The 13,637-nt window shown below is 39.7% G+C and overlaps 1 protein-coding gene across 3 annotated transcripts in view; it reads left to right on the top strand.

The window, feature by feature from the left end:
* The window catches only part of LDAH (lipid droplet associated hydrolase), a 147,725-nt gene that overhangs the window by 77,419 nt on the left and 56,669 nt on the right, over nucleotides 1-13,637 (top strand). For all 3 annotated transcript variants that reach the window (XM_033176390.1, XM_033176392.1, XM_033176391.1), the window contains one exon: nucleotides 2,307-2,541. In XM_033176390.1, coding sequence (XP_033032281.1) covers nucleotides 2,307-2,541 — 235 coding nt within the window. The remainder of the gene's footprint in view (nucleotides 1-2,306; nucleotides 2,542-13,637) is intronic.

Below are 13,637 nucleotides of genomic sequence, written 5' to 3'. Positions count from 1 at the left end.
GTCAGTCCTCCAAGAAGACATAACAGTCCTTTACATGCATGTGCCTAGCAGCAAAGCATAAAACTATGTGAGGCAAAAACTGATAGAACTATGAGCATAAATACATGCATCCACTATCATAGTTGGAGATTTTAACACCCCTTTATCAGAAATGGACAGATCCAGCAGGCAGTAAATGGGTAAAGACATAGTTGAATCCAACAACACCATCAATCAACTTGTATAATTGACATCTATAGACTACTTCATCCAACGAGAGCAGAATACAAATTCTTCTCAAGATCACATGGAACATTCACCAAGATAGACCACATCATGGTCCATAAAGCACACATTAACAAATTTAGAATAGAAATTATATAATGCCTGCTCTCAGACCACAGTGGAATTTAGAAACCAATAAAGGAAAGATAACTGGAAAGTCCCAAAATACATGGAGATTAAACATGGATTAGAAAAGAAATTTCAGATAAATTAAGAAATAATTTTGAACTAAATGAAAATGAAAACAGAACTTATCAAAATTTATGAGATGCTGCAATGAGCCAGGATCATGCCATAAAATATCAGAGATGCATGTACTCCGCGTCCATTGGAACACCCTTCACAATAGCAAAGTTAACAGGATCAACCTAAGTGTCCATCAGCAGATGAATGGATAAAGAAAATGTGTGTGTGCACAATGGAATACTACTCAGCCTTAAAAAGAAGTTTTGTCATGTGCAACAATGTAGATGGAGCTGGAGAATATTATGTTAAGTGAAATAAACCAGACACAGGAAGACAAATACCACATGTCCTCACTTATATGTGGAATCTGAAACAATAGAACTTACAGAGCAGGGAGTAGAATGGTGGTTACTAGAGTCTGGGTGGTGGGCAGTGGGAGAAGGAGGGGAGGATGGGCAGAGGGTACAAAGCCTCAATTAGGAGGAATACAGTTTTTTCCTTTGGGACATATTGCACAGCATAGTAAGTATAGCAAAAACAGTCTTTATAACAAATGATACTGGAACAACTGAACATCCACATGCAAGAAAATGAATCTAGACACAGACCTTATACTTATCACAAAAACTAACTCAACATGGATTATAGATCTAAATATGAAACACAACTATAAAATGACTAGAAGATAACATAGGAGAAAACCTAGATGACCTTGGATATGATGATGACTTTTTAGATACAAACCAAAGGTACAATCAATGAAAGAAATAACAGATAAGCTGAACTTCATTAAAATTAAAAGCTTCTACAGAAAGCAGGGTCAAGAGAATAAAAAGATAAGTCATAGACTGAGAGAAAATATTTGAAAAGACACATCTGATAAAAGACAAATCCAAAATATACAAGGAACTCAGAAAACTCAAAATAAGAAAAATATAAAACCTATTTAAAAATGGGTCAAAAACCTTAACAGACACCTCACCAAAGAAGGTATACAGATGACAAATAAACATGAGAAGATGTTCCACATCATATGGCATCAAGGAAATGTAAATTAAAAAGACAATGAGATAACGCCATACCTGTTAGAATGGCCAGAATTCAGAACACTGACAATAAATACTGAAAAGGATATAGAAACAAACAGCAGGATATGGAGCACCTCTCATTCATTACTGGTGGGAATCAAAATAGTCCAACCACCTGGAAGACAATTTGGTGATTTCACACAAAACTAAACATATTCTTACCATGTGTTCCAGCAATTGTGCTCTTAGATATCTACCCAAAGAAGTTGAAAACTTAGTGCACATGGACATTTATAGCAGCTTTATTCATAATTGCCAAAACTGACAAGCAACCAGTATTTCCTTCAGTAGGTGAATGAATAAATACACTATGGTACATTCAGATGATAGAATATTTTTTAGCATTAAAAAGAAATGAGGGGGCCTGGACATGGTGGGTCACGTGTGTAATCCCAGCACTTTGGGAGGCCAAGGCAGGGGGATCATTTGATCCCAGGAGTTCAAGACCAGCCTGGGCAACATAGGGAGACCCTGTCTCTATAAAAATATAAAAAATGAACCAGGCATGGTGGGGCACACCTGTAGTCCCAGTTACTTGGGAGGCCGAGGTGGGAGGATCACTTGCACTCAGGACGTCAAGGCTGCAGTGAGCTGTGATTTTGCCTAGTTATGGGGTGAGAGGGTGGTGAGTGGTGGTTCTTCTCAGTCTGAACAGATCTCTAGTCATTCTAAAACCCAGTCATTTGTCATTACTGTACAGAAGAAACAATAAGTAATGGACCTATCCCTTAAGAAAAACTCTCATCAAAGTATGCTTCTTTATTGTAGGTAATTCGCGCCTTTCTGCTGTTTCCAACAATTGAACGAATGTCTGAGTCACCCAATGGCAGAATTGCCACTCCACTTTTGTGCTGGTTTCGATATGTTCTCTATGTTACTGGCTACTTATTATTGAAACCATGTCCTGAGAAAATCAAGTCCTTGCTAATCAGAAGGTGCCTTCAATTAATGAACCTGGAGAATGAATTTTCGCCATTGAATGTATTAGAACCATTCTGCCTTGGTAAGCACAGATTTTAAAATGTATATGTTTATTCTTGTATCGCAAAGTGTTTACACAATACTCTCTGACAGTGGACAAATATCAAGCAAGGAATTATTTACTAGTTTTTTATTTTTCTCTTCCGAAAGTTTAAAACTAGAAATAAATAAAATTAGAAATAGAATGAGGGAATTTTTACATGAGAAATTAGACAGAAAAGCCTCATCATTTTAATTTTATCATACGTTTCTGATTCTTCACTCTAGCTGCAGGATGGTGAGAAACACTTCTTCTGCACATAGTACATAGTATATACGGAGTCCCTACAGGAATCCTGGGTATGCCTGTTAGCTCAGTGGGAGTACTTTACAAAAAACAGCAGAAGGACACAAAGCCTAATACTCTTATAGAGTTAACAGGTTGTTTTTATTTTCCTTGTTTAAATGTTTTGGGAGATTTTAAATCGTAGAAGTAATAAATAGTTGTCATGGTAATGTATTTTAATACTGGGTGCTTTGCTGATTGTATTTTATGAATATGCTAGGAAATGTTTTTGTGACTACTTTTTGGCTTCAAAAGTTGTTTAAAAATATAATTTATCATTTTAGATCATACTATTTTATACTATATTTATAAATGACTTTCATAATAAAGTAGTCCTAGTTTCTTAATCTATAAGGTGGGGATAACAATACCCCATACTTCAAATGTTATTCTAGTGTTAAATGTGATAAAACATGCAAAGCTTCTATCTGGTATTTTATTTATAACAGACCTCCAATGAATGATGTAACAATTAGTTGCAGCAGTAGCTAATGGCACTTTCTAAGCTTTTACTTGTGATCCTCAAAAGAACTAATAAGGTTTAGTATTGCTATTGTCCCCCTTTTAAATGAAGCAACTGAGGTACAAAGAGGTTACATGATTGCCCAAAGTTATACAACTAGTATGTAGTGTTGAAGCCCAGGCATTCTGCCGCTGTATTGCATTTCCTTTCACCATAGCTGCTGCTATTGCCCTAGTTAATGATAACAGCAGGACTCCTGAATAAAGTTTTCCATGCTCAGCTGTATTAAGAATGCCATAAGGTCACATGCGTAATGAACTAGAAACAAGTTAACAGCCCTGCCTGTTCAATTGTACAGCTGCAGTTCGTATGGGAGGTATTTTTCTAAATATGTAACAAGAAGCAGTCCTCACAAATACAAAATTCAGTATATGTATCCTATTGATAGATTTTTCCCCCTTCCATTTTCCCCCCAATTTCCACTCTTTAATATAGCCTTAGCATAGTGGTTAAAAAAGATGAGATAGGAAGAGGGGAAGCAAGGGCTAAGGACAGTCATGGAAATTGCCAGAGGTTGAAGTTGGAAATATCCCTTAAAGACCATTTGGTCCAACTCCTCATCTCTCCACCATATTGTTACAGGAAAGGGGTCCCGATCCACACCCTAAGAGAGGGTTCTTGGATCTCGTGCAAGAAAGAATTCAGGGTGAGTCTGCAGTGCAAAGCAAAAGCAAGTTTATTAAGTGAGTAAAGTGGTGAAAGAATAGCTCCTCCATAGACAGAGTAGGATACTCCTGAAAATAAGAGGAGGGATGTACCCACCCCAGGTACAATGCTTGTATATATAGGGAGATGTGTTGTGCTACAAGTTTGTGATAAAGGATTAATTTTCTTAATTACTATATTTTGCAAGAATCGATATTATTATTATTATTATTATTTTGAGATGGAGTCTCACTCTGTCACCCAGGCTGGAGTGCAGTGGCATAATCTCGGCTTACTGCAACCTCCACTTCCCAGGTTCAAGTGATTCTCCTGCCTCAGCCTCCCGAGTAGCTAGGACTACAGGCAAGCACCACTGCGCCCAGCTAATTTTTGTATTTTTTTAGAGACGGAGTTTCACCATGCTGGCCAGGCTGGTCTCAAACTCCTGACCTCGTGATCCACCCATCTCAGCCTCCCAAAGTGCTGGGATTACAGGCGTGAGCCACCACACCCAGCCCAAGAATCGATATTACTATCTTTGAAGCAAAATTAGGAATGCTTTTGTTCTCCAGATATCAGGATATCTGGACACTCCCAAGTCTGAGTGTTTTAGTAAACATTATTAATTTGTTCCCTTAACTTTAAACATCTAGAGGCTCGGAATGCCTTACTTTCTGAGACTACAGTCCAGCAAGTTTCAGCCTCATTTTCCTAGCCCACACTCAAAATGAAGTCTCTCTGGTTCAAAGGCCTCTGACAATATTATGGAACAGATGCCTACTGGTGAAAATGATACTGACAAGAAGTCAGAAACCCTCAACTCTCATTTTGGTTCTGTCGTAGAGTCACTCTGTAGCTTCCGTTTAATTACTTCCCCTCATTGATTTTCAGATGTTGATTACATCAAGAGTTAGAGCCAGTCTACCTTTGGAAATTACTTGAGACCCAATGGAATCAACATTTGAAATTCTGGCAAATATATGTAAAATTCTCCACATATACTTTGATAAGATCATTTTACTTCTCTTTACAGGTTTGTTTGTCCCTCCTAACCCCTTGTTGCTCTTTGCCATTTTCTTTTTGTGTTGTAGAATGGATTTTATAAAGCATTCTTTAGTTACAGATTCCATTTTCCTCCTGGGATTTCTGCTTCCAGGAAGATAGAGTAAACGGACTTTCCACTATTTCTCCTGCTAAGTACAAAAAACCCTGGATATTATCTATAAAACAACATTAAGAAGACGATACAAGGTAGAGAATAGAAAGCAGGCTATGTAGGGACTTCGGGACCCAAGCAATAAACACAGTGGTGAGTTCTCTAGGTTTTCTTTTTATCACATATATCCTAGGTGTGGAGCCAGCAACCCAGAAACACCAAAGGTAGAGACTTTTAAAGGCTCCAACAAAAGCCTACTCTCTCTAGCCCAAAGACCAGGAAAGGAGCAGTGTTTCATAGAGTATGAAAAAATAGTCTTCTCCCTACCTTGTATACAAAAGACAGATTAACAAGAAAAATATATAAATTTATTAACATTATATTTCATATGTACATGGGAGATACCCAGAGAAATGAATAAATCTCAAAGAAGTGGCTTCTGAGTTCAAACTTAAATACTAAATACTTCAACTAAAACAAAGAAAAGAAGTCAGTAATGGGAGGTAACCACTGTATACAAGACAAAAGTTTCTTATGCAGATTTAGGTTGGTGCCCTTTGCATTGATAATAGAATCCCTGGTGATTTAGAGTCATCCTTCATGGTACAGAGAGGAAAACACCCATTCAAATGGAAATTCCTTTATAGATGTGAATTTCCCTTTAAAAAGGGAACTTCTCCATTTTTAGAGCTTCTCCTATGTCTCCAGTTTCTCAAAATACTCAGTTTAAAATAATCTTTTTGCCCAAGAGGCATCTTTAGGGATGGTATATTTTGGGTCCCCTACAGTCATTTTGAGACAGTATATTCTGGTCTTCAGTACTGTCTTTCTTTATTATTATTATATATTTTTTGAGACAGAGTCTCACTCTGCCACCCAGGCTGGGGTGCAGTGGCTCAATCTCGGCTCACTGCAACCTCCGCCTCCTGGGTTCAAGCAGTTCTGCCTCAGCCGCCCAAGTAGCTGGAAATACAGGTGCCCGCCACAACTCCCAGCAAATTATTGTATTTTTAGTAGAGGGGGGTTTCACCATATTGGCCAGGCTGGTCTCAAACTCCTAACCTCAGGTGATCCACCCACCTTGGCCTTCCAAAATGCTGGGATTATAGGCACGAGTCGCCGCAACTGGCCTCTGGTCTTTAATACTTTCTAAAAGAAACCTTTAGACAGTAACTGCTCTACTCTACTCCGGCCATCTCCAGCCGTGCTTACAGAGATTGAGTGGACTTTACCCTCTCCCCAGCAGTAATGAAGCACCCCCTCTCTTTCCCTGCTCTCAGGTACTGTCCCAGAAGAGGCTGAGTAGAGAGCGAAGACTTTCATCACTGCCCTGCAGTAATGGGTCTACCATCGCCACTACCCCCATGTTACCAGTAAAGGTCATGTGGGAGAAGTAGCAAGGGACTCCCACTTGTCCCAGCCAAGATGGTAACAGTGGAAGCCTAGTACAGAGTCAGAATTGCTTTCCCTACCCAGCAGCTATAAGGAGCCCCTTCACCCCTTGGGTGTCAATGTAGCAGGATGAGCCTCAGACAAAACTCCTCAGACACTGAGTTAAAGAAGGAGGGTGTTTATTCGGCCAGCGGCATCAGCAAGACTCCAGTTTCAAGAGCCGAGCTCCCCGAGTGAGCAATTCCTGTCCATTTTAAGAGCTCACAACTCTAAGGGGGTGAGCGTGAGAGGGTCGTGATCATTGAGCAAGCAGCGGGTACGTGACTGGGGGCTGCATGCACCGGTAATTAGATCGGAACAAAACAGGATAGGGATTTTCACAGTGCTTTTCTATACAATGTCTGTAATCTATAGATAACATAACCGATTAGGTCAGGGGTCGATCTTTAACTACCAGGCCTAGGGTGTGGGACTGGGCTGTCCGCTTGTGGATTTCATTTCTGCCTTTTAGTTTTTACTTTTTCTTTCTTTGGAGGCAGAAATTGGGCCTAAGACAATATGAGGGATGGTCTCCTCCTTTACTCCCCGCCTTTGAGACTCTCACTCAATAGTGGGAGTTCTCACTTTCATTTTTACTACATATGTCTTCTTGCAAGACAGATCGATAGTGATTCATATAGTACACTTGTGTTGAAGCATTTTGGTGAACTAAGGTAGCAATGAAGCTTTTTATCGTTTGAAGAAGTACAGATAGCAAACAAGGGAGCAGTAAGCAGGTTCCTATTACTATTATAACTCTTATTATAAGAATTTTAAATCCTCCTAGCACTGGGAACCATTTTCTAAACATGACCCCAGGATCAAATCCATGCCACACTTGCATGGGCACATGTGCCAATTTTGTCATATCTCTAACTATGTCTTCAACTACTTGCCCTTGATTATCTATGTGTAGGCAGCAATGAGTAAGGTTAAATTTTCTACAGACCTCTCCTTCAGCTGCTAGCAAGTAGTCAAGAGCTAATCTATTTTGATAGATAGCATTTCTCATCTGATCTTCTTGCCGGGCCAGAATAGTCAAGGCTCTGCCAGTTTTATTAGTGATTATTTTTAAGACAGCTTGTAACCGTATGATTTGGTTGATCATGTAAATGGGGGTCTGGTATCCTCATAAGCCGTCTTGTGCCTAAGTAGCAGGCCTATAATATTGTATGATTCTCTCAGGGGGCCATTTATCATTTTTTCAATTTCCTATAGCTATGCTTCTCTTTTCGTGGGAAGCATAGACAGGGAAGCCTAGGAATTTGCCTGTTTTTATGGGCAGTAGGAAGAAAGATGGTTTAATAGTGTCAATAACACAACTACCTGCCTACTGGTCAGGTAATTTGGCATAAGCTCTATGCCTACATATCTAGTATAATCTAGTGGGGGCTGTCCAGTCCTGGTGGGACTCCGGGTGGGTCCACACAGGTTGCAACTTTGGGAATTTACTAAATGGATTTCTCTCTGTGTGATTTGAACTCCACCAAGTGACTGTTTCTGTGGTACCATTATATAGTTTCTGTTTCAGACAACTAAGTCATCCTACAGGGTGAGTGAATTCTTTTCTTTCTCTAGCTATGCAATATTGTCCAATAATTGAGGCTTTTAGGACCTAGAATTATCAGGGTGATTCTTTTGAGCTGGGAATTCATCAGGAACTGGATCTGTAAGTACTCATTATTGGGCTTCCCATGGCCGTTGATCTCCTATTACAGTTCCTCCACATACAGAACATGAAGTGACATTGAGAGACTGGGCTCCATGCTCAGCTAATTGCAAAAACAAATTTCTTGTTTTTCCTGGAATTTCTGGTACTGGCACATTTAGTTCATCATAGAAAGTTTGAAACACTAGCTCAGGAAAGCATTTATAAACTTCTCCTCGAACCAAGATATTTACTTGAGGATTCAGTCCAGCCCCATCAATTCCTAAGGTCGCACGCTCCTCTTTTTTCCAGTGAGGATCAAGGGGATTGGTTATTACTAGCTCTAAGGGGTTACATTGTCCTTTAGCACAGGAAGGGTCATTTTTTCCTTTCTGAAGGTGGACTGGATCCTTTTCATTTTTTTTTTAATCTAAGTGGCCTAAATGACACAAGACCAGTATTTACATTTATTTCCACACAGTCCTAATTTATGACAGATGTACTTATTTTCTGCCATATAGCCTCTTAGTTCTAATTAAGAGAACTACACCTTATTCCTAACTTATTACTATTAATGACAGCACAGGCATCAAATTTTAAGGTGACTTGTTTGGGCACCTCTTTTTCTTCTGTTTTGGCTAACACTTTACTCGTATCATTTATGAGCTTCCACCAGTCCTCAGTCCTTAATCTTATTTTTAAAAAACTCTGGTCATGGGAGGCTCAGATGGGGCATAACACACATCAGGTTGGTCATTTCGTGGGCTACATACCCTGTATAGAATAACATTATACAAACAAGTTCTTTTTAGAGTTCCAGTACACTTAAAATAACCATAAAATAATAGGACCATAGCAAACTTTTGTCCTACCTCAGTGACTTGATGTATACACTGGGAACAGTCCTCAGTCTGAGGAAGGTCAGTTGAAGTCCTTACTATAAAAGTCCAAATTTTAAGGAAAATGAGTCCCGCGATGAGTTTTCTCATGCTTCGGCTGTGCATGGACTGTTCAGCTTCCGGGTGTGACTGGAGCAGGGTTTGTCTTCGTCTTCAGAGTCGCTTTGCAGGGGTTGGCGAAGCTGCTCCTGTCCACGTACTGCTCACAGTCTACTGATATTTCAGGATGGTTTCGGAGTTTGGGCCTGCTAGAATAAACTGAGTCCAACACCTCTACACAGTTATGTTTAACTGGGCTCTCTGATACCGGGAGCAAGGTGGTAGGGTTTAGGGTGTTGCAAACTTCAGTGGTTATGTGGGGATTTTCACATAGCAAGCTTTGGTACTTGGTTAATCTAGCATTTGTTAACTGATGATGTCCTTTGATAGTCATTAAAGTTACCACAGCATGGGGGGCCTTTATATTCAGGTTTTGTCTAAGGGTTAGTTTATTTGCTTCTTGTGCTAACAGGGCCATTGCTGCTAGGGCCGTTACCTGGGGTCCAGCCTTTGGACATCCTATCTAATTGTTTTGAGAGATAGGCCACTGGCCTTGGCCAGGGCCCCACAGTCTGCATTAAAACTCCAACTGCCATTTTTTCTCTTTCTGACACGTAGAGTGTAAAGAGTTTTGTCAGGTCAGGTAGCCTCAGGGCTGGGACCGACATGAGTTTTTCTTTTAACTCATGAAAAGCTTATTTCTGTTGGTTGTAATAGATGTAGTGTATCTAATCTACATTTTTATTAACTGTCACCTACTCAAATATTGACTCAAATCCTGCAGCTATTTGATTTCAAGCTTTAAATTGATCTGGTATTCCTCGTGGGACTCCAGTTGCGTCTAAATAGACGTGAGAGTCGAAAGACTTATAAGGGGCTTCTCTCACTTTACGATGTCTTATTTTTTTTCCTTCTGGTTGATGAAATGCCAGGGTGAAAGGGATAGCCAATTGGACTAAAGTACAAATGCCACTCCACTTATTCGGCAGAGTGCCCAGTAAAGGTCCACCACAATACCACCACACATGCACTCAGGGGTGAACAAGGGCTGACTGATTGATAAGCTCTTGAAAATTCTTAAGCTCACTGCATCCTTTCAGGTCTCCAAGGGATACTAAGTTTCCTCCCTGTGGTGAGAGACATGGAGTGAACTTAGTGTTGGGAGACAGAAGCTGGATGGCCCTTGGGGGCTGACCTGCAGGGTGCCAGACTTTGGGATATGGCAGAGAGAGCTTGGCACGACTTATTACTCCAGCCTGTAGAATTCTGGAAAAGAGCTACCATGCAGCCCACACCTGGTTGACTGGAGGACCACCTTAGTGGAAAGGAGACAGTCTGGGCCTCTGGCCTGCCATGTGCACAAGCATAACAATTGCTTTTGTTTAACATGCAGATGGAATATTTGATCTATTTTAACCATGCATTTGCACCTTGGTATCCTGTCTTAATTGCTAAAGTTTGTTTTAAGTCTTTAACTTCTATGATCTTCTAGTAAAATGAATGTATGGTTTTAGGAAACTACAGAAACTGGTTGGGGCAGTCCATCCTTGCTCTTTAGTGGTCCACAGAACGTTGGACCAACTATGGCAAGTAAGCTCTATATTGGGGGGCAAGACTCCTGGTTGGCACTGGGGTCTTTATTGAAATCTCCCTGGATTAAATGGTCCTAGTTTACTAATGCCCAGTCTGAGGAGAGTCAGAAGGGACAGAAGTACTTTTCTGAAGTAGAAAGCTGTCTTTGACTTGGCAAGTCCTCATAGATACTAACAAGGCAAGCATTAAATACAGTAGTTTGAGGCAAAATTGACTTGGTTATGTTAATAACTAGATGGTCAGCAATAGAATGAGGAAAGAAAAAAGAGTAATAGAATAGATGAAAAGAGTTAAATTTTTCTTAGCTTTTATTTGGTAGGGTTTCCCCCGGGACTATGGCCCATGACTCTGGAGGGGGTGGCACTTTCTTGACTTGGGTGTGATGAGTCCATTCTTTTTTTTTTTTTTCTGTAAGAACAGCAGTCTTGGTGGTTAGCAGCACAAGGTAGGGTCCTTCCCAGGCTGGCTCAAGTTTTTCTTCTTTCCACCCTTTGACGAGAACATGATCTTCAGGCTGGTGCTGGTTTACCAGAAATTCTAGGGGTGGTATATGTGCTAAAAGACTTTTAGTTTTTGAGAGAAAGGAAAGTGGAAAATAAACCAAGTATATAATTTTTAAGAAACTGACCTTTTGTTTTAAATGTGGGGACCTTGGCAGTGGACTTTATAGTCCTTAGCGCCTTTTTACTGAGAATTTTCCTTTAGCACCTATTTTTATTAGTTTTTAAACTAAAGAAAGCCAAATACTATTTTATATTTAACAATGCTTCTCGTATGATTTTTATACCAGATAAACTAAATTTTATCTTTATATTAGTGTGTTATTAATGTTAAACCTAATTTTAATAAAACCTTGTAGAGATATTTATCTAATTTTTAATGTTTGACCATAAGGTAAGATTTTATAGACTCTTTTTAAACTTTTATGATTTTTGTTAAAGAGCAGGTTGGTGCTTTCAGAAAAACCTGTTATGCTTTTACTTTAATGTCTAGTTCATAGAAAAACTGGATGATACTTCTTTAACTTTAGCTAATATGTTTACACACAGAATTTTCTTTACAATTAACATTTTAAAACTTGCTTAAACTTTCAAAACAATATTTTTTTTAACTTTTCAATGTAGGTGAAAATGTACATTCTTATGCCTCCTTATAATCCTTTCACCAAAGGTATATTTTACTTTTCTTATACACCTTGCACATAAACTTTTTTTTTTCAGTAGTTTTACATTCAGGAGGCCTAGTTACTTTTAAATTATACAATATTTTTTACATAAATTCTTTTTTGTAACATTTTTCTGTTTCATGACTTTTGCAGACACTTCTTCGACATGCCTCAACTTTCTGACTTACTACAAATATTTCTTTCTTTAAACAACCAGTTAATTTATTTCAGGACAAGAATTTACCGTATAATACTCTTTTTGTTTAAATTCCACCGCCCGGCTTTTTTTTCCTTTTTTTTTTTTTCCTTAGGATACTTTTGAACTGATGAGGTGTGCTCACAATGAGGTTTCCTCTGAGAGTTTTTTTTTTTTTCACTTTGTTGTTGTTGTTGTTGTTGTTGTTAGCAAAGCAGTTGCCACTATGGATTGAATGCATTTGGGCCATCTGTGGGTTACTGGGTTAAGAATGTTTGATTGGAAGGTCTCAGTGCGTTCGGGATACACCCTTCTTTACACTCACAACAAAGTGGTATTGGGGTGTTATAGGGTTACAGAGAATACCTTCAATTATCAATTATAGGTTTTAAATTTACCTTGGCTTTTAAAGGAATAGGGTACACTTTTTTTTCTTAACTACTTGTATATCTCTTTCTTTCTCTCTTTGACCTTGTCTCTCTCTTTAGCTTTCCTTTGACCTCTGTCTCTTCTCTCTCTCTGCCTCTCTCTTTCTTTCTCTCTCTCTCTCTCCTTGACTCCCTCTTTGTCTGTCTCTTCCTCTCTCTCTTTGCCTCTTTTCTTCTCTGTCTCTTTCCTTTCTCTCTCTCTGCTTGTCTTTCCTTGCCTCTGCTAGCCACTTATGCTGCTGTTATCTCAACCACTGTGTGTTGGGGACGGGGGTCTAAAACCAGCTGTAACCAAGTGTCTATATACAGGAACTGGTCTGGGTTCCCTGACTTATAGGTTACCTTATGCCATACCTTTGAAACAAGGGACCTGTCCAGGCTTCCTTCTAATGGCCAACCTACCTCTAATGCTGGCCAGTCTATCTTACACAAAGTTTTAAGTTTTCCTAGTGTCACAGTACTCCATGGTCTCCTTTAAATTCTTTTTTGAAATTTTTTCAACATAGTTCCTAGTAGGGTGGGCTTATTTGTGCCTGACCTCTGCTTCTTCGAGACAAAACACCACGCTGACAACACACGCACACCACAGAACAAAGAACGGGTAAAAAGGGCACATACACACTTTTGCCGTTAGCACCAAACCAAAATCAAAATATCCAGAAATCTAAGCCAGGTCAAAAACAAAACCAAAGTATCAAGCAATCCAAGTCAAGTCAAAAACAAAAACCAAAGTGCCAGTACAGGCACACCATGGGTGATCAGGCCACGCTTCCACTCAAATGGAGTGGGCAAGTTCCCAAGACCGGTCCTGTCAAGCAATTCAAACCAAGTCAAAACCAAAACCAAAGTGCCGACAAAGGCACACCATGGGTGATCAGGCCATGCTTCCACTCAAACAGAGTGGGCAAGTTTCAAAGACTAGTCTTACCAAGTTGTAGATGTCTAGAATCCAAGTGCCCATTCCTTCCCGGTGTGCAGCCACTGCATTGATCCTGCACGGGGGCCTTCCACACACTGCTCTGGTGAGGCGTCCCATGGGGCAAATGCCTACCCGGGAGCGCTCTCAGGAT

The sequence above is a fragment of the Trachypithecus francoisi genome, unplaced genomic scaffold (genome assembly GCF_009764315.1).
Source record: "Trachypithecus francoisi isolate TF-2019V2 unplaced genomic scaffold, Tfra_2.0 Lachesis_group17, whole genome shotgun sequence".
Lineage (NCBI taxonomy): Eukaryota > Metazoa > Chordata > Mammalia > Primates > Cercopithecidae > Trachypithecus > Trachypithecus francoisi.
Note: the sequence above shows the minus strand (reverse complement) of the source record. Positions and strands in the feature narration are given on the sequence as shown.